Consider the following 19,617-nt stretch of genomic DNA (forward strand, 5'->3'; position numbering starts at 1 on the left):
GTAAACCAATTGTCAGGCACCATATTCAGAGTCTGGCCTCACGAGCTGCAGCCCTGGCGGTCGCAATTCAATGGAGACAGCCGAAACGATCTGAAAGTTAAAAAAGAAAGTCAGAAAGATTGAGAGAAACGTTTGCCCTGACTAGGAGTGTTTGGCTGCACTTTAAGCCAGCTTGTTCGGCTTATTTTTTTCAACCGGAACAATGTTTTTCTCTCACAACATTCTAGCATAAACAGTGTTTCCCAGCATGAACAGTAATAATCCACCTCAGCCGAACACTCCCTCAACTTAATAATCCTCTAGAAACTAGCACCAATGCACTGTCATCAGAACTTGAGAATATATAGACACATTTGATTTGGATACTCAATCTATTTTGCATACATGGAGTATTCAGCTGAGTGTTCGTGACACACCCTCTCCCTCGTGCACACGTGGCGGTTTCTATGCACGTTTACATTATTATACTTGGAAAAGAAGATATCAGTATATCCATTTTATTTTTCTTGAGGCTTTTAAAAATATTTTAAAAATCAAGAGATCCTTTTTATCTGTATTTCCAATTCAGGCCACCCAACTGGCACAAGCATTAATTAATTGTAAAATTTTCAAGGTTGTATTGTATATATGTCGATTTGCCGAGCGAATGACATAGCGCTGTCCGTTCTTGTTCTCATCTCCCATTTTTTCGTCTGGTGTGTTTAGGGTTGTTTGACGTATAAGTCATAACTAAAAGTACGATGAGTTGGTTTGATATAAAAAATATTATTTATTAACTATTATAATTTATAAACCAAATAGGACGAGAACAGATGCCACCATGCGCTGATCTTGATCTGGATCGCGCACCTGTTGACTTAGAAAAAGAGGCGGAGGCCACAGTAGATACAAAAGATAAATCCGAATTCCCTCTTTGCAATATACAGTTTGTTTGGTTTACGGGTTCGTATGGTTGCTAGTTCGTAAAAAAAATATTATTGACTAATTTATATGAAAAAAATACTATTTTAACTAAAAATTTATAATTATTTACGACGAGCCACAGAAGTAATCTACAAAACCAAAAGTACAGGCCCGGCCACCCTCCAAATCCTACATTCCTACCTTCTCCATCCGCTCCGCCATTAGAGAGGAGTCGCGAATGCCGAGAATGAGAGAGACAAGGTAGCGGCAGCCGGGCAGCGGCAGAGGTTGGCGCGGCCACAGTGGCAAAGCCTCCGTCGGCGAGGAGCGCTGCATGCGCTGTTGCCGGGCATGGTTCTGCTTCCGCGTCTTGAATGAAGGATTTCAAGGAAGGGAGGATCGGAAAGGGCAACTACGATTCAGTTGCATTCATATGATTCTGTAAAAAAAAAGGCTGGTTTTTTGGCTGTGAGTATCCGCTGGTTTGCTATTTATTTATTGGGTCCATTCTCAGTTTTGAAGGCCGAAAGTTTGATCTTCGCGCTGGCCTCAGTGTTTTGAGGGGTTCCTGTGAAGAACCAGAGGATCAGAAGGGGAAAAAGTGGGTTTCTCGTCGGTTTTCCTTGGTTTTGGGTTCTGAATTCTGATATTGTTCTGAGGCAGGGGTCTGTCTTGCCCATCAGATTCTGCAGTTGCTGAAGAATGAAGGTAGAGAGGTTGGTGTGCTCTGCGTGTTTGTTTTGGTGAAGACGACTAGCTGGAATAAAATAAAGGAAGAAAAAAATTCCGCTTCCTTTCTTTTGCGTGTTCTGATCCTTTTGAGATATCCCTTCCTGCCGCTTCAGAGTTTCTTTGTTTCCGACTTGGTATCGGCATCTCGTGTAAACCGAGGAAGCACGGCAATTTCAAGGTCCTTCGTTTGCTTGGGGCTATCAGAACATCCTAACCTGTTCCTGCCTGAATTTTTTTTGTTCTGAAGACTCAAAGATTGGATTGAGTGATCTCTGAAACCAAATCTTCCTTTGGTGGTTTTTGGCGTTTTGGGCACTGTCTGTGAAGTGTAGCAGGACCGCCTCTGCTGTTATGCTTGGTGAGTTCTCTGATCAAGTACTGGTAAAAGGTGCTCGCCAATTTGGACGATTCATTCATCTGAATGGTCGATATTTTACTTTGTCAATGTAGGAAATGCTTAATCCGTTTCAGGCTTAATGATACACTTAAATTTGTTCTTATCAGTTCTCTGCGTATTCCAGATTTTTTTAGTGCAACAGGAATTCGAGGGGTAAAGATTTTTCATCAAATTGGTCCCTTTGGATGCTCCGAATTGTTCCATTTATCTAATTTTAGTTGGTGTTTACAGTTCTTATGACATCTTGTCTCATATGTTTACACAAAGGAAAATCATGCGGGTAGAACGTACTTTAAGTACAAAAAATGCATGTGACATGAGTATGTCCAAATTAGCATTTGCATAAGTGGGGTCCAACTGGTTTTCTTGTCTCTTCCATGTTTGTTTTCTTCATAGACAACTGTACTTTATGAAACTAGAGTTTGAAACCATTCATTGGAGCTTGGAAGATATGAGCAAATATGAACTTGTTAGTGCAGAAAATGGGAAACTTTTTTGCGTCTGTATTTCTAATTTTACATCGTTCATACTACTACAACTTTATTCTTACTCGCTTCATGCATCTTGCTTTCAGATTATAAGCTTGTCTAAAGCAAGCCCTTAGAAGGAAAGTTATCTGACCATGTTCTCAGCTATCATGGCAAAGAAGAGTTACAAACAGCATTCCAAATCTGAGAAAATCCAGGTGGGCTGTATGTCTGGGCTGATTCGCATGCTTGACTTCCGTCGCAGTCCAAAACTTCTTTCAGATGGGACAGGTGAGGGCATTCACCAACATTCAGTTTTTATGTGAACAAGATGAAGATGTTAACTGCAATATAGCAGTATGAGCTAATTTTAATTGAAATAATATGAGATTCATGATTTCTCTAACAGTGATTTCTGTGCTTCATGCAGTCAAAAGAGATCCAAAAGGTTTTGAAGATGTCCATGGAAACAAATCTGCTATTGTAAGTTTTCAAGATAAAACCAAAACTATTGTATCTAGTATTTCTTATAGTACCTACAAAATTCTTCTGCTCACTCAACTAACAACTGATAATGAAAAAGAAGTTGCAAGCTCATTACATATCTAACCTTCTAGGGCATGTATTGAGCTGAAAACCTTTTTCCATTTATAAAGCTGATCATGCTGCTGCTTGTACTACAAAGCTCAGACTGGTATAATGTGTGCTTCTGTCAGCATAATTTTGTCTTAGGCTAACATTTTTAGATAATGTTGACCAACACTAACTGTCCTGTTGATTCTGAACTGTGATTTATAAAACAATTGATATGTATTTTCCTAAAACACAAATATTCCTAGTAAATAACAGTATATAGTATTACAAGCCTCCTCCTTAATGCAATGATTCGCAACACATTCAAGAAAAAAATAGTACTACGAGTATCCGGATATGGAAGTTTAGGATTTTTTTTATAGGCTTTTCAAATTGAAGACACCTCTCTACGAAAAAATTAAGTAGAATCGGAAAGTTTTTAATGCCAAATATGAAGTAATAAAGTTATGATGCTACATAATATTTGAGTATGGCATGCAAGATAACATAAGCTTTTCAAACCTTTGTTCGAGCTGATGAGTGCAGCAATATAAACTCGAATTTATTGTTTTTTTTCTCAGAATGGAAAAGACCACAGGGTTGAATTGATTTATGCTGGTAGATCAAGTATTAGAACTTTGATGGAAGAAGAGATGTCCAGCAACACACAGCCCTTGAAGCAAGCACAAAGCAATGTAACTGGTATATGCTCTGAAGATATTGATCTAAACTTGGCTGCAAGTCTAATGGAAATCTACAGGTCTCGTACTGAAGGACAAGAAATCAGGAATTCAATCGAGTCAGGTCGCCGTTCCATTTCGACTGACAAAGAGAACAATACTGACCCTCCTGATCATCTCTATCAGATCCCATCTAGTATCCAGAGAGCTCTAGAAGATGTTGCTGAAGCAGTTATAAGACATCAATCTGCAAACAAAAAATACATAAACAGCGGTAATGAAACTAGGTCCAGAGAATTCGTTGATGCCCTACAGCTACTGAGCTCAGACAAGGAATTATTTCTGATGCTTATGCAAGACCCAAGCTCTAGGTTGTTAGAATGTCTCCAAAACCTTTACATGTCACTAGGAAGTAAGTTAGACTCTGAAGAATATGACGAAGAAACTGAGTTGCAAGGTATGGCAAATTGTCTAGAGCAGTCAGTGACTTCTCCAAGTAAGGTTCAAAGAAGGCATAATTCTTTCTTGAAGGAGGATAGGTTGGTAATGAGGAAACCACCAAAGTTAAATGATAGTTATCGTGGTCTTAGCAGAATAGTAATCTTGAAGCCAAGTCCTGCAAGAGGTCATAGCAGTCTTATCTCAGGTAGCGCAACTTCGTCACCACTATCAAATCATATTGATTTGCAAGTTCAAGAAGCCAGTGATAAACCTGATTGTCATTTCTCACTTAGAGAGCTTAAAAGGAGGCTAAGGCTTGCTATTAGCGATAATCGGAAGGATCACCAGTTAAACTCCACGAGTAGTAATTTTCATAAAGCTGAGGCTGATTCTGGCAAACTGCTTCCAGTCGCAAGTATGTCGGAGACGGAGAGTCTGGCAAGTACAGATTCTTCTGACAGGGCTAAGGAACCATCTATTGTTGACAAGAAAACAGTCACGGAAGATAGTGTAAGTGGGATGAGAAATGATGTTGCTCATGGTGTCGGTTTCAGCTCTTTCTCCTATGAAAAAGCTAACATGTATATAATTGAGAGATTAAATGATCAAGGCGAAGAAAGTTATCAAATTGTACAGAAATCTGAATCTTTTGAGAGATTAATTTCACTGCCCGAGAATGATAGATTTTCTCCAAGTGATTGCCCTCAAGAGGAGAAAATTAGCATGGCACATGAAGCTACAGAATCGTTGAACTTGAATACTATTGAGCAAGAGGATGGTTCAGCAAGCCCTTACTCAACAAGGCTGTACCAGGAGTCAGAATCAGCCAACACTAACAGCTTAGGTACAGAAATGTTGATTGAGCCCACGATAGATCATGGTAGCCATCAACAAAATGAGGGCGCTATCTCACAGGAGTTAATCCGTGAAGGTAATTTGTTCATGTTATTGTACTGTAAGATAGTTGGAGGCCAGAATGTTTTATTCTAATCTAAAAAAATTGGGACTTAAAGGCTTGATTGCTGGAGCCCACGTGCCTGAACCTTGATTGCTTCTGATGGGTTTCAACTCTAGCCTACCCCAACTTGTTTAGGACTTAAAGGCTTTGTTGTTGTTGTTGTAAAAAAATTGTACTGTAAGATATGCTTATATTAGATATTTTTTTTTCAGCTTTCTTGTTCTGTTCAAAATATTCAATTTTTTTTCGCAGGGGTTAAGATCATGCCAGATACAATGGAGAACTCACCTCTCTGTGCTGAGACTGGAACTTCGCAGGAAGGAGTGGGAGAGACAAATCCAGACGAAGTAAGACATACTTTGTAGCAAATTCAAGAAAGCTGATGACATCTGTGTTTAACACTGTTTATTTTTTTTTTCCTTTTGCCTCCTCCGCTGAAGTGTTCAATGGAGGAACCAAAATCCATGAATTTGTCACCAGAACTGGCCCTGTATTCTCCAGATGGCTCCGTTAATGAACAAGAAAACCATATTCCATCAGAAGTTGTTGAATTAGTCAAACCATCTGTATTGACATTTCCATACTCACCGGAAAATACTAATGACAAAGAGGAGAAATTGAGTCCACAATCTGTTCTTGATCCCATTATAGGAGAAGTTACCAGTCCTAGACACAAAACTCCAAATCGAGGTATTGAACTCAAAACAAAAAATTTCTCATCTGGTGCCTTTTATAACCTGAACATAATAGAGCAAAACTTTATGTTGTTGCAGATGAATTCTCCATGCCTACTTCCAGAGTGCTGTTCAAAGAGGTTGACGCTCCTTCAACATCCCTAACTTTGTGGAATGGACCACAAGTAGCCATTTTGGATGACAAAGCCACAAGGGTGTCCTTCATCAAGGCTGCGCTAGAAGCTTCAGAATTGCTGTCCGAGGAAAATTCACAGAGATGGTACACAGAAGAGCCACTGCTTGATGTATCTGTATTGACTGAAGTAGGAAATTTGTACTGCCTGACAGACGATGCAGTGCTTTTGTTTGACTGTGTGGAAGAAGTTCTTCTCAAGATAAGGGACAAGTTCTTTGGTACCGACCCTTGGGTTAACTTTCTGAAACACAATGTACGACCAGCTCCAGTAGGAAGACAGCTCGTTCAAGAGGTGGCTAGGGGAATCGATTCTCTTGTCGGTAAAAAAATTTCAAACACTTTAGAACAGGTGATGATGAAAGACTTGGACAGTGGGTCGTGGCTGGATCTTCGAGGTGATACTGAAAGTGTTGTAGTTGAGTTGTGGGATGGTTTGCTTGATGACTTACTGGAGGAAGTGGTTTTTGATCTGTGGCTTTGATACTGTAGTGCTTTGTAGTAATCCATGCAAGCATATTCGACTAGTACTGACATGGGGTTAATAGATACAGAAACCTTTTGTGAAAGGATAGGGAAAAGTGAGTTCGGCAGTTGCCAAATATTGTAGAGCTAGGCAGTTCATCAATATAGTTGATTTCCATTTTCTTTTGAATTTGTGCCTATTGTGAGTCAGATCCTGATTGAATGTTGATCTTAACCTCAGAATTGTTCGATTTCTTTAAGCTCCTTTTGTTCTCTGTAGAGGTATGGAAACATCAAAATAAGTGCAGCTGTATATAAAGTGCCCCAGTATTTATGGTAAATCTTTTGTTTTCATTGTGAGCATAATATTGTTTTCCTTTGTTTATGAGATACACTATTGCTTCTCTATTCAAGAATTACTTGAAACATTTTGTGAATATATCAGCTATGAACTTGTGCCGGTCACTCGGTCATGACATGCCCATGCCCTGTATCAAAAGATTCACAAGACACTACTACTTCAGTTGAGCTGATACTGCAATCAGCCAATCACACAGCTGTGGCATCTGACATCCATGGTGAATTGGTGATGACAGAGGAAAGAGGATGCAAAGGCACTGAGGGACCATTGTGATGAAAACCAAGACATGGCTGCCTAGGTGAGTAGAGTACTGTATTTAACTGCTCGTGTTATCATCCATTGATAGATGGTACTACTGCTACAAGCTATGGCATAATGTACATTCTGTGGATGGATCATGGATATGGACCCCTTATTTTTGGTTTCCGGATCAGGCAGGAAGGATGAACAAGTGATCACTCATGCTATCTTTTTGGCGGCTTCATCTGCGAAGAGAACATCATCTATACAGGTTACGATGTTGTACGCCAGGCTCTCCAGCACCCTCGAATAGCTCTCTAGTATTGCTTGCCCAACATCCTGCAGATTCATTCACGTCACAAGCTCTATGAGAAACTTCAAGCTCGCACCCATGGCGATGCAGATGCTGCTGCATCATTGAGGTTTGCTCACCTTGTTGTACTGGATCTTGCTGGCGTCGAGCGTGGTCTGCGAGAGGCCAGGGAACCGCTGCTTGAGGCAGAGCAGCACGTCCTCGGCGCGGCTCGCCAGCATCACGTTCTTGTCGGATTCCATCAGGTCCTTGACCGCGCTCCATGGTGACCTCGAGTGGCTCTGGCTCGCCTTCCGCCGCCACACGTGCATCGCCGCCTCCACGCGGTCCGCCGCCTCCAGGGCCTCGTGCTCCGACGAGATCTCCAGGCAGTCCAGGAGGTACTCCGGCGAGAACTTGCCCGGGAACGACATGTGCCGGTAGATCAGGTCCCCCACGCTGGCCCGCCCGCACTGAAATCAGAATTCAGAATTAGAGAATACGTCTTCAGATTCAGCGATGCTGATGACTCGAAATTCTTGGGATCCAATGATTTGTTTGATGGTACCTTGGGTAGTGCTTGCTTGTACAGGTCGGGGATCCGTATATCCGCAAGAACGGCATTGTTGATGGCCATGGCCGCCTTGTGGATCTGGCTCGCGCAGTCGCGCTTCTGCTGCAGGTCTCGCCGCGCCGTCTCCGTCAGCCCGGGCTTGGTGACGCACGGCACGGGCAGCCACCACTTCTCCTCGCCGCGGTGGCTCACTGGACGGCACGGCGTCGCGACGGAATCATCTTTCTGCCCCTTGTCATTGACGTACCAGAAATCAGTCTTCTGAAAGCTGTCCAGAATCTCCTGTGAAGGCGCAGAAGAACAGTTTAGCCACTAAATTTGAGCAAGCAACAACTTTTATGGCTCAATTTCATGTAATGGCAATGTACGAAGGATCTTTGATCTTACAAGCAACATGTCGTCGAGTTTCTCGAGGGCGGGGAGGTTGACGTAGATGTCGGATCGCGGTCTGGTCGCCATCACCTGACAGAATCAAAATGCGTCAGTGACCCAATGGCTGGACAGAATCAAAATGCTTCAGACAATCAGCCCATGGCGATTCAGTTGTCACCTCTCGGGTGGTGCCGTCGTGCAAGATCTCCTTGGAAGGGAAGAACTCGACGATGTAGTCGCAGACGGAGAGGAGGCAGTCCATCTCCCGCCGCCACATGGACTTCTTCTCCGGCGGCAGGGGCTCCAGCCTGTGGCAGCTCCCAAAGACAGTCGCTGTCAGCAGAGGAGGCGACGAGCATTAGCATTACTGCATTAGCCTAGGCGTGCTGAAGATTTGATCTTGGGAAGTTGGAACAAGTGTAAGCACGCTGACCATAGAGGTTGGTGATGGCGTTGGAGATGGCCACGGAGGTCGAGACCCCCTTGCCGCTCCCCGACATGTCCTCGCCCAAGAGAAGCTTGGAGAACCTCTCCTTGATCAGCTGAAGCTCTGCGAATTCACAGCAATTTTTCGCGTCACCTCACCGAACACCAAAACTTGGAACCAGAAGACATTCACAGAAAACAGGGTCCTACCACCGTCGCCGGGCTTCCCGTCACGCGCGCCGGCACCGCCACCGCCGCCGCCGCGCCGCGTGGTGCTGAGCCTCTTGAGCAGCACTGCGGCCGGCGGTGGCGCCCTCGTGGCAAGCGTGCACAACGGCCAGCGCGGGTACGGCGAGGGGCCGTAGGGGCTCCCGGGCTCCCCGCTGCACTCGGAGGACACGTCGGAGGACGGCTCCCGGCGGTGGCGGCCCAGCGGCGGGCGGTCCAGGTCGTCGAAGTCGGCGTAGTCGGACTGCGAGCGCACGTCGAGCTCGGAGCCCTCGTCGCACGTCGACGACGGGGTCTCCATCCTGGCATGGACCGACCGGACCAACCGGCGCCGGTGGTGCGGTGGGCGGGTGGTGGCCGGCCGGTGCACGCGGTTGTGCTCGCGCAGTGGCGGACAGGGCAGGCAGCACGCGGCGGGAGTGGCCGGCAGGGCGAGCGAGCGGTGAGCGCAGGGAATGGAATGGAATGAGCAGCAGCAGTTGCAGCAGAAGTAGTTGCCGTGGCGAGCGGAGGCCCACGATGACGGCGATGAGGTACGCCCGGCCTCTACTTTACGCTGGAAGGAAAGGGAAGCGTGCGATTCCCTCGCTTTTCTCGATGCCGATGATGCCCCTCCCCTCCCTGCGCGCGCGCTCTGCTTATCCACGAGTACTCCCTCTGTCCACCCGCCAAAATTTTCTTTGAAACGTGTAGCCTCGTATAGATCGAGGTTAGGAATCGGTATTGAACACTGTAGCACTTTCGTTTGTATTTGATAATTATTGTCTAATCATGACCTAACTAGGCTTAAAAGATTCGTCTCGTAATTTATAATCAAACTATGTAATTAGTTATTTTTTATCTATATTTAATACTCAATATATGTGTCAAAGATTTGATGTGAAGAGAGTGAAAAAAAGGCACGCTGATGGCTGATCCAACACACTCTGCCATTAGTCTGCGTCTGCAGTACTACATTGTCTGACAGGCTGACACAATTAGCAGTCGCAAAGCGACAGGCCGGGGCTGGCTCACACTCTGCCGACAGACGATCATGGGCTCCGTTACACAAAAGCACCGCGGTTAAGCACGCTGATGGCTGATCAAGAGCACCATTTGTCTCCTTAAACAGCGCACGAACCATGGGATTCCAATGGCTCACAGTCACAGTACTCCATGCCTTCTGCATGATCAGCACTGTTACACCGAGCTAATCAGACGACGAACTGCGACTGTGACTGTCATCGGTAATCAAGCACGGCATTGACGACGCAGTGTCAGCAGTGCAGTAGAATAGCCACGGGCGCTCTGCCCGAGCTGGCATTTCGGGCCCGGCAGGGGGGCTGGAGCTGGACGACGGTCTACAGACTGCTAGTGCTACAGGAAAAAGAAAAGAAGCCCCAATGGGCATGTGGCAGCGGGGGCCATGTCGCGCGGGCCTCCTCTCTGAGGCCTGACACAAAGTGATGCCAAGCATGCCGGTCGTCAGAATCATGGCGACATTACGGACGCCAAAGGCGAAAGGGGAGGACCGCCGATCATGACCGGGCGGTCTGCGTGCGCCGGGGACCCCCTGCGGATTGCCAACGCAAAGGGGCAATTAGTGCCGTCTTTTACCTCGTCGTCTTCGTCGCACTCGTCCCTTCCCTGGCATCCATGGACATGGACGGAACGAAAGGAGGCGTCGCTTTCTTCTTCATGCCAATTTGCGTTCGCCATTCAGCCCTTGCAACATGCAACTCCCAGTTGTGCTGAGAAAACTTCAAAGGGACCCCAAATTCTTACGTTCCGTTCACTTAGCTTATAAATCATATTTTTTCATATAATAAACAGTATTTTTTCCTCACAGCAAATCAACCAATAATATTTTAAATCATAACGTTAAAAGAACCGGACATTAAAAGAGGGGTAGAACTCTGTAAACGAGACAACTGGTACACTCTGGTGCAAGGGCATTTCAGGGTTTCCACATTTGCTCGCGGGTCGCAAGCTGTGACAGTACGGGCAGAGTACTGGCTGGCCGAAGGGAGTTCATGCAAAGGAGAGGCTGCGTTTTGTCTCTTCAACTATCCAAAAACCCGTTTCATGCGATCAGATTAGAAAAACAACGTGCATTCGCTTCATGCGATCAGCTCAATTTCTATAATAGTCACGTGCACCCGCTCCATGCGATCAGCTCAATCCCCATAATAATCATAATCAATTACGTGATCACCCCACGCTGTCAATTAGTACCACCTAAAAAATCTCAGAGTGTAAACAGCCCTCCGAGAATACGTTGATCGGTCTTACCAAAAAGAAAATTCCGGCCGCTCGCCCCCAGGATATACGGTGCAAGTGCATGCCCACATGCAAAATCCAAATTGGTCTTGGCCAAAAGAAAAATTCTGGATTAGTCTTAGCCTGTCCACATGCAATCTGGATCGGACCACCCAAAAAGAGAGACGATCATTGTGTACGCGATCGCCACGTCCACATAGGTAGCTATCTTCTATTTATCTATCTATACCTAAAAAATCCCTACAGCTATTGTCTGCGTCGACCCGCCCCACAAAAAAAAACACAGTAAAAAAAACCAACCTCCCCATTTTCAAACCGAAAAAAATCAAATACGACAAAAAAACGTTTCCAAAAAAACATATACAAGGCAAAAAAAATCAAACTCTTACACAAAAAAAATACGGCAAAAAGAGTTTGCGAAAAAAAGATACAACAAAAAAAAAACAGTTTCAGAAACAAACTCTTCCACGTCGAAAATCATATCTCTACAACGCACAGGTTCCCTTATGGAGACTGTTGAAGAAAAGCTGAGAAATCTGATGAAATATTGCAATCACATAAAGAAATAACACTCATAGCCTAATATGTATAATTAAGCTTAAGATTATCTCTACAACTAAAACATTCATAACTATTCCGTCCACAGGCTACACCAAAGCCGCTCTATGCGATCAGACAGGAAGGCAACGTGCACTCGCTCTATGCGATAACTCAATCCCCATAACAGTCGCAGCAAATCAGGAAGGCAAAAATCAATTTCCTCCATGCGATCAGATCAGGAAGGCAACGTGCACTCGCTCCATACGAACAGCTCAATCCCCGTAACAACCACAGCAAATCAGGAAGACAAAAATCAATTCCCTCCATGCAATCAGATCAAGAAGACAACGTGCACTCGCTCTATGTGATCAACTCAATCCCCATAACAATCGTGATTAATTACGCGATCACCCCACGCCGCCAATTAGTACCACCTAAAAAACCTCGAGTGTAAACGCTTGCCCCCCGAAAATACGTTGATCGGTCTTGCCAAAAAGAAAATTTCGGACGCTCGCCCACCAGGATATACGGTGCAAGTGCATGCCCACATGCAAAATCCGGATTGGTCTTGGCCAGAAGAAAAATTCCGGATCAGTCTTAGCTTGTCCACATGCAATCCAGATCGGACCACCCAAAAAAAGAAGATGATCATTGTGTACACGATCACCACGTCCACATAGGTAGCTATCTTCTGTTTATCTATCTACACCTAAAAAATTCCTACAGCTATCATCTACGTCGCCCGCCCCACAGTAAAAAAAACAGTAAAAAAACCAGCCTCCCCGTTTTCAAACCGAAAAATCAAATACGGCAAAAAAACGTTTCCAAAAAAACATATATAAGGCCAAAAAAATCAAACTCTTCCGCATCCCTGTTTCCAAAAAAATACGGCAAAAAAAAGTTTGCGAAAAAAAGATACAGCAAAAAAAAACCGTTTCAGAAAACAAACTCTTCCACGTCGAAAATCATATCTCTATAACACACAGGTTCCTTATGGAGACTGTTGAAGAAAATCTGATGAAATGCTACAATCACATACAGAAATAACACTCACAGGCTAATATGTATGATTAAGCTTAAAATTACTGTGATGTTATTTTATTCCCGTTGCAACGCGCGATCCTAGTAACTAATAAACTAACAATAGCAGTCTGGCGAGCTTAGCTGATGAGGCTTCTTTTTAGTTTATCCTAAGCGGAAGCACGCTTATGCCAACTCTTTGATTGAGCTGTGTGGGCTCATGATAGCCTACGGAATAGCGCCACGTGCCTAGGCCCTTAGGCTTGTTAATGCTCATGGATTTGTGTAAACTGTTAATTACTAGTACACTATAAGCTATTCCGTCTGGTGTGGTGCTGAATTCTGTCGTCAGTTTATAAAAACCAATGGACAATGGATTCAGTTTCTTGAGCTTTTCTTGTTTGGATAATAATTTTTCCGTGAGTATCCTGGATAAGATATGACTGCATCATTAGTAATGGGTTTATACTTCTGTTTGACTAGGGAGAATGGAAGAGCAAACTGAGTAGTAATATTGAAATCTTTAGTTCAATATTTTCAGTGATTCAGATAAACTGCTATTTCATTTTCAAATTCACAGCCCCAACCAGAGCAATTTACGCAATAATCCAACTGTAGAATGACAAGCTGGATACAAGCCAGCAGACGTCATTTATTTTACATATCCAGATTGCGTTTAGGTTCAGTGTTTGTTAATATTTCTTTGCATCCATGCACCACCAGCAGCAGTTGACATGCCAGATACTACTACGAAGGTATGCAGCCACCATGCGTCTCAGTAGTGAGCTCTGTGTGGCCAGCATGACTACCTTCTAACGCCAATTTATTAATGCTCTAATAAGGTATTCAGTCTTTTGCCCGTTGGCTGCAAATAATGTTTAACGCGTATCAGCAGTTCAGCACCCTATGACGAAGCTTGCAGGAAGCAAAGTGGAACCAAGGACAATTTGACTTTTCACATAATGAACTAGTAGAAAGAAAAAATATTTTGAAAAAAAAAACCGATAAAGTTTTTGAAATAGAAAAAAACAAAAAAAAAAGTATTCAGAAAGTGGGGGTATGGCTTTTCAAGATCAACTCTTTAAATGTACTTCCCAGTGATATTCATAGGACAAACACTACACGAATCTTAACTGTGGTGGACAAAAATGGTTAACCGAGGCGGTTTTTGTAATCGTCTCGGACGAAAGGTCACGATAAATCAGTGATTTACCGAGGCGGTTCAAATGTCCGCCTCGGTTAATAAGATATGTTTACACCAAAATTTAGGAAGAAGAATCGCAAGGACTTTAATGCCTCTAAGATCATGTCATCAAGGAATCAATTACGAACATGTCGGTATCAGCTGATTCGGATGCTACACTGGAATCAGTTTTCCTCAGATAGCGCTAGCAGATAACGACAAAGGCTATGATCGGCGCTGGAATAAGACATGATGGACTCTAAAAAAGAGAAAAATTAAAGTCCAATTTATCTTAAATTAGGAATGTTTTCTCTAGGGCCAAAGATTGTGATGAGTCGTGCTTAGATAGGGGTCATACGTAGGTCTCGGGTATAAATATCAAACCCCAGCTATGGTAAAAAGACACATAATCAATCCAATACAAGTTACTTACTTTTTTCGGCTCCGGCCACTCTTAGAAGTAGGAGTAGAGTATATCTCGGCGAGTTCTTCAACAAGTACGGCTGCATTGATCCGGTCGACCTCCACTGCTTGTCTGTAAGTACCGTCATGGCTTATACTTTTGTTCGTACGGCTGTATCGATCCGGTCGACCTCTACTGCGACTCTGGTATAGTTATCGATTCTTGTCTAGTTCAAGTAAGACTGCATCGATCCGGTCGACCTCCACTGCTCGAACTAGATTAAGGTCAAGTTATCGGCTCTATCTAAGGGTAGCGTTCCTTCGAATAGATTCATCAAGTTATCGATATTGCTTATTGCTTCCATTATTTATTTAATTACAACAATATCACTTCGTCCGATTGGGATTGATCTAGATCGGCCTTATATCTTGTTTAACCCATCGTTTGTTAATTTAAACTGATCTGATCTGCACTTTAAACGATGAGTTATGTTTTATTGGCTGTTTTATATCAATCTTGATCGTGCATAGCATGCTGTTAAGGCATGTCTGATCTTGAGTAGATCTATTGGCTAGCGAAAACTGTTCCATGGCCCGTTATCACGGCCTGTGTGATTCTGCCTCACACCCCACTGTTAGCACCGTGGAGTGAGGATCGTTATTTGGTAGATCTATTCCTGAGAGGGCATGACCTTAACTGTGCGCTATGCCTGAATCGGCTGTTTTAGCTGATATCGAGCGCTTTCACGACCAGTTCACATCACGAGATCGTTGAAGTAGGGATATGCTAAAAGATATGTTAGCCCCATGATCTTATTATTGTATGGCCTGCATGATTCTGCCTCATGCCCCACTAATATTAGTGATAAGTTAGGGTCGTCGAGTCTATTGTTGTTTCTACGGCTTGCATGATTCTGCCTCATGCCCCACTAGTCATAGCGATAGATGAGATCTAATATGTTCATTAGATTTATCTTTATTAAATGGTTGAATGATGATGAGCTATTTCTTTTATATAAAAGGGTTCGATTACTTGCAGTCATTGGCTTAGCATAAATTAATCATTGTTGACATCCTTTTGCCATTGACCGATATTTGTCTTAATAATGATATTCATCCTAAATGGTAACCGATTCTTCTTACACAACCCCATGAACTTTAACTGCTTTATTCTTATGAATATGTCGGAATCAACTATTTAGTCAGTCTCCTTTCATATCGGCTCTCAGAGCCACACATTCAGGACTGTATGGCAATACCGGCACGTTCCGCCCTAAATTACTGATAAACTTTCTCTCCTTATCAATTGCAGGGTCAAATTGATTGGCACGTCTCAGGAGGAGTGCACAGGATCGACCACCCCTGTGCTGAAGCTAGGCGGATCTCCAGCTCTATCGAGCGGACCCTTCCTACTTGCTCGTGTGCCCTTGGCACGGGACGAAATTTTGTGTCGACAAAATAAAATAAAAATGAAAACCCGTGGACTAAGCCCAGCGAGCCCACCCACAGGCCCACCGAGCCCATCCACGGGTCACGCCACCGCTCATCGGATCCGCCCGTTGCTCGCCAGATCTGGCCTCCACGGGCGCGGATCCGGCCTCCAGCGGCAGATCCGGCCACCACGGGTTGATGACGATGCGCGCGACCGCTGACGTGGAGGTGGTGGCGCCGGATCCGCTGCCGGGGAAGGAGCATGTGTTGTTGCTGCACGGATCCGCCGACATGGAGGTGCCCACGCCAGATCCGAGGTGGCTCGCTGCGCTCGGGGGTGAGGAAGGGCGCTGGATCTGCTCGCGTGCGCCGCCATTGCCGCTCCACCCACGCGCGGTGCCGCCATTGTCGCTCCGCTGAGGAGGCTCGTCGGATCCGACGAAGGGCGCCAGATTTGCTCGCGTGCGCCGCCATTGCCGCCCCGCTGAAGAGAAGCTCGCCACCGCCGCCGCCTCGGCCAGGCCCGCGACCGCGTCGTCCGCCGCTAGGCCACCGCGTGGGGCAGCGGAGAGGGGAGGGGGCGTGGTGGGATGGAGAGGGCGCCTGGGAGGAAGATGGAGAGGGGAGGGAGTGCGACGCCTGGGAGGGAGATGGAGAGGGACGCGCCGCGACTCACGACTTCACGAGGGAGGTCGGGCTACGGCTGTCGGGTTGGGAGAGAGGGAGTGAGGGTGAGGAGTGAAACCCTAACTCTGCTATTTATATAAGCCCGAGAGGAGGGGTCGTTATGGGCTTTGGCTGGGCCTCGGCCACATTAACGGAGGCGGGCCTTAATATAGGTATTTTTGGAGGAGGCCTGCCTCGGTTAATAGATTTTAGGTAACCGCCTCCGTAAATCGATGCGAGGCGGTTGATTGTAATCGTCTCGGTTAATAAAAAACGACTGCCTCGGTTAATCCGAGACATTAACTGAGGCGGTTGAATTCCTACCCGCCTCTGAAGCCCATTCCCAAATGCCTCGCAAAAGATTTTCTTGTAGTAGTGAAAATCTATCTATATACACCGTGATGTCTCAGTTGCTAGTATAATGTAAGCACATTGGTGTCTTGTGGCGGCAATGTCACCCCTTTTTTTAAAATCAAGGTACAAAATTACAGCTTGTAACCCAAGTCCAATAGTGGGGATGTGATTCCAGGTGCTTGTGTTAAACATGGCTTACCTTGAATAACTAATTCCCTCATGCATCATTTCTCGTTATTATTCATTAACATAATGTTCTTCGCAGGGTAGCTACTAGAGAACATCATTATAGGTATCTTGGTTTAGCTAATATGATAATATGCATTGTCTGACAGAGATATACATCGGACAAGGCATAATGGCTCTGTTCGTTTGGCTAAAAAAACAAGCCGAAAAACTATTCCGGCTAATTTGTTGTGAGAGAAAAATACTGTTCCAGCTAGAAAAACAAGCTAAAAATGATTCACATGGAGGCATGGACGATAAATTTGGAATCCTAGGTGCCAAATAATACTTTAAATTGGATTTTTAATGAGTACTACTTGAATAGTAACATAAATTGAACAACACCATGACACATATGATACTTGTGATGCCCTTTTAACGTGCGCACATTCATGTTTTGCGGCTATAATCATCAATAACATGCGCTTGTAGCCTTAATCCAATAGTGATATTGATTCCGAGAGCTTGTTTAGAACATGTTAAATAGTTGAATAATCTCTCATGCATCATACATTTCCTCTTACTCCCTCCGTCCCAAAAAAAGTGATGTTATGTGATTTAAAATTTGTACAAAAAATGATGTTATGAGTTTTAAAAGAATATATCGACTCATTCATATGCAACAGATTAAAAGAATATATCGACTCATTCATATGCAACAGATCCGGCGCTAAATTACCAATTGAGATATGCTACTGTTTGTTGCCTCCCACGATCTCTGCATGCTTGTTTGTAGCGCGTCTTAATTAAGAAGTAAACCACGCGATATCGCTTCTTTTAAGGGAATCATGTGTAACATACTAAAGGTAGCAGGAACATTTTTCGTCTCCATTAATCTGTTTAAAAAATCCAGAATATCACTTTTTTGAGACGGAGAGAGTTCCACTAATCTGTTTAAAAAATCTAGAATATCACTTTTTTGAGACGGAGAGAGTAATATATAATGTTCTTCTTAGCAAGAGCACAGTCCCTTTAAGCACTGTACAATGGAAGGCATCATTCTAGGTGTCTCCTTTAGCGAATATAATAATTTTTCGATTACTGTCGAAGATATCGAACAAGAGATAATAATCCATGTGCAGGAACAAATGATACAACCGAAATCCTAAGTGCCAAATAGGACGGCATTTTAATCTTCTTAACGGCGCCATGATGTGTTCTCGGGGAAAAAACCCGACATTTTAACGAAGGATGACAGAAATTGAACAGCACTCTCACACTATCACACTAGTAATGTTTGTGATCATCGCATGAATGAAGCGTAAACTCGGTTGACAAAAGAACAGCAGTAGATAAAAGTAGTCAGAATGTGGAAACTTGTATTAATTTGAACGCTTTTAGGAAGGGAACTCACAAAAGGTAGCTAGCTTGTTTCTTTTATGACCATTATTGCAGCTGTTTATATGTCATTCATACCTGAGCCCATTTCACCCGAGACCCTGAAAACATACAGCTTAGCTAACAATCAGAACGGAAAGTATACCCTCTCGAAGAAATAAAAATGAAGCTCTGCTCACCTCCTTGACTTTTGACTGAAATTTTTTTAGCAATCCTAGATCACGAGTTGAGCCAGAACTTAAGTCGATTACAAAAGCACATTCAAACATATACACTACGACAGACCTATGTGACCTGTATATACGAGATAGAAATTGCTTGCGTTATTTATTTTTCGACACAAATGCTTGCGTTATTGTACCATGGGTATTAGCCCCTTTTGTATGTAACAATCTCACCTAGACCTATCTGATTCAACTCGAACGATTTCCTGGATTCCTGAATCGATTCACTGCTCCAATTCTAAATCATATGACAAGTGCATTCAGCATTTCAGCCTCGACCTGCCATCATCATCGTTGATTCATTCCAGTCTCCCCAGCTCATGGCACTGGACATTTGAACTGCTAGATATAGAGCCTTCACCGCGTGACCGGTTGCCATTTGTACACTATCCACGACCACAAAACCCGTCGGAGCCGCTCGTGATGGACGCGGCCGTCGCCAGGTAGTAGGCGAGGTACCGAAGCTAGCCACCGGAGCCGCTCGTGAGTCGTGATGGCCGCGGCGCCTACCGATGCCCGCTAGCATTCCGTTGCCTGATCTCACTTGACTAACCTGAGGTGATAGGGTCACGGGTGACCTGTGTCACTTCCTCCTTCCATGGCACCGGCTTTCTCACCATCGTCTGGCACCGGTGATGGCCACTTCATCCTCTCAGCACGACAGCATGTCTCCCTCTCCTCTAGGACGACTTGTGCAGCGCGCGGCCGGTACAGTCGGCAGCGCGACGGCCGGCGCGGCTTGCGGGCAGGACGGCCGGCGCGACGCGTGGGAAAGCACCATGGCGCGGCGCGGGAGGCCGATGGCAGGCACGGTGGCCTCTGCTCTTTGTTTCGCCGGAACCGTTGGATATGGAATGGGTGTATGCCATAGAGAGTACTAGTCACACGGTGACTTGTTAGAGTAGTCACTGAATCTAGCTATGTACCACAAACACATGGGCTACCATAAAGACCTGATATAACTTGAAACTGAGTTTTCAACTAAACACATATTAAAGA

The 19,617-nt window shown here is 44.5% G+C and overlaps 2 protein-coding genes across 2 annotated transcripts; one reads left to right on the forward strand and one right to left on the reverse strand.

The window, feature by feature from the left end:
* The first annotated feature begins 1,072 nt into the window (after positions 1-1,072).
* On the forward strand, positions 1,073-6,789 carry LOC136491183 (uncharacterized). Its single transcript, XM_066487418.1, has 7 exons — positions 1,073-1,993; positions 2,607-2,790; positions 2,930-2,982; positions 3,654-5,124; positions 5,404-5,498; positions 5,592-5,841; positions 5,925-6,789. The coding sequence occupies exons 2-7, from the start codon at positions 2,655-2,657 to the stop codon at positions 6,500-6,502; spliced, it is 2,583 nt and encodes an 860-aa protein (XP_066343515.1). The 5' UTR covers positions 1,073-1,993; positions 2,607-2,654; the 3' UTR covers positions 6,503-6,789.
* Positions 6,790-7,079: 290 nt separating this feature from the next.
* On the reverse strand, positions 7,080-9,610 carry LOC136491184 (rop guanine nucleotide exchange factor 3-like). Its single transcript, XM_066487419.1, has 7 exons — positions 8,959-9,610; positions 8,756-8,872; positions 8,501-8,655; positions 8,338-8,412; positions 7,945-8,232; positions 7,517-7,849; positions 7,080-7,423 (listed from the first exon to the last, which is right to left on the reverse strand). The coding sequence occupies exons 1-7, from the start codon at positions 9,275-9,277 to the stop codon at positions 7,304-7,306; spliced, it is 1,407 nt and encodes a 468-aa protein (XP_066343516.1). The 5' UTR covers positions 9,278-9,610; the 3' UTR covers positions 7,080-7,303.
* Between the last annotated feature and the right edge of the window lie 10,007 nt (positions 9,611-19,617).

The sequence above is a fragment of the Miscanthus floridulus genome, chromosome 11 (assembly GCF_019320115.1).
Source record: "Miscanthus floridulus cultivar M001 chromosome 11, ASM1932011v1, whole genome shotgun sequence".
Taxonomy (NCBI): domain Eukaryota; kingdom Viridiplantae; phylum Streptophyta; class Magnoliopsida; order Poales; family Poaceae; genus Miscanthus; species Miscanthus floridulus.

Excerpts from the sequence above, each read along its gene's own strand:
- LOC136491183 (XM_066487418.1), top strand. The coding sequence starts at position 2,655 with ATGTTCTCAGCTATCATGGCAAAGAAGAGTTACAAACAGCATTCCAAA. Across the intron at positions 2,791-2,929 it reads ACTTCTTTCAGATGGGACAG|TCAAAAGAGATCCAAAAGGT; the intron begins GTGAGGGCATTC and ends TGCTTCATGCAG. Across the intron at positions 5,125-5,403 it reads ACAGGAGTTAATCCGTGAAG|GGGTTAAGATCATGCCAGAT; the intron begins GTAATTTGTTCA and ends TTTTTTTCGCAG.
- LOC136491184 (XM_066487419.1), bottom strand. The coding sequence starts at position 9,277 with ATGGAGACCCCGTCGTCGACGTGCGACGAGGGCTCCGAGCTCGACGTG. Across the intron at positions 8,873-8,958 it reads CGGGAAGCCCGGCGACGGTG|AGCTTCAGCTGATCAAGGAG; the intron begins GTAGGACCCTGT and ends GTGAATTCGCAG. Across the intron at positions 8,656-8,755 it reads CGCCATCACCAACCTCTATG|CGACTGTCTTTGGGAGCTGC; the intron begins GTCAGCGTGCTT and ends CTCTGCTGACAG.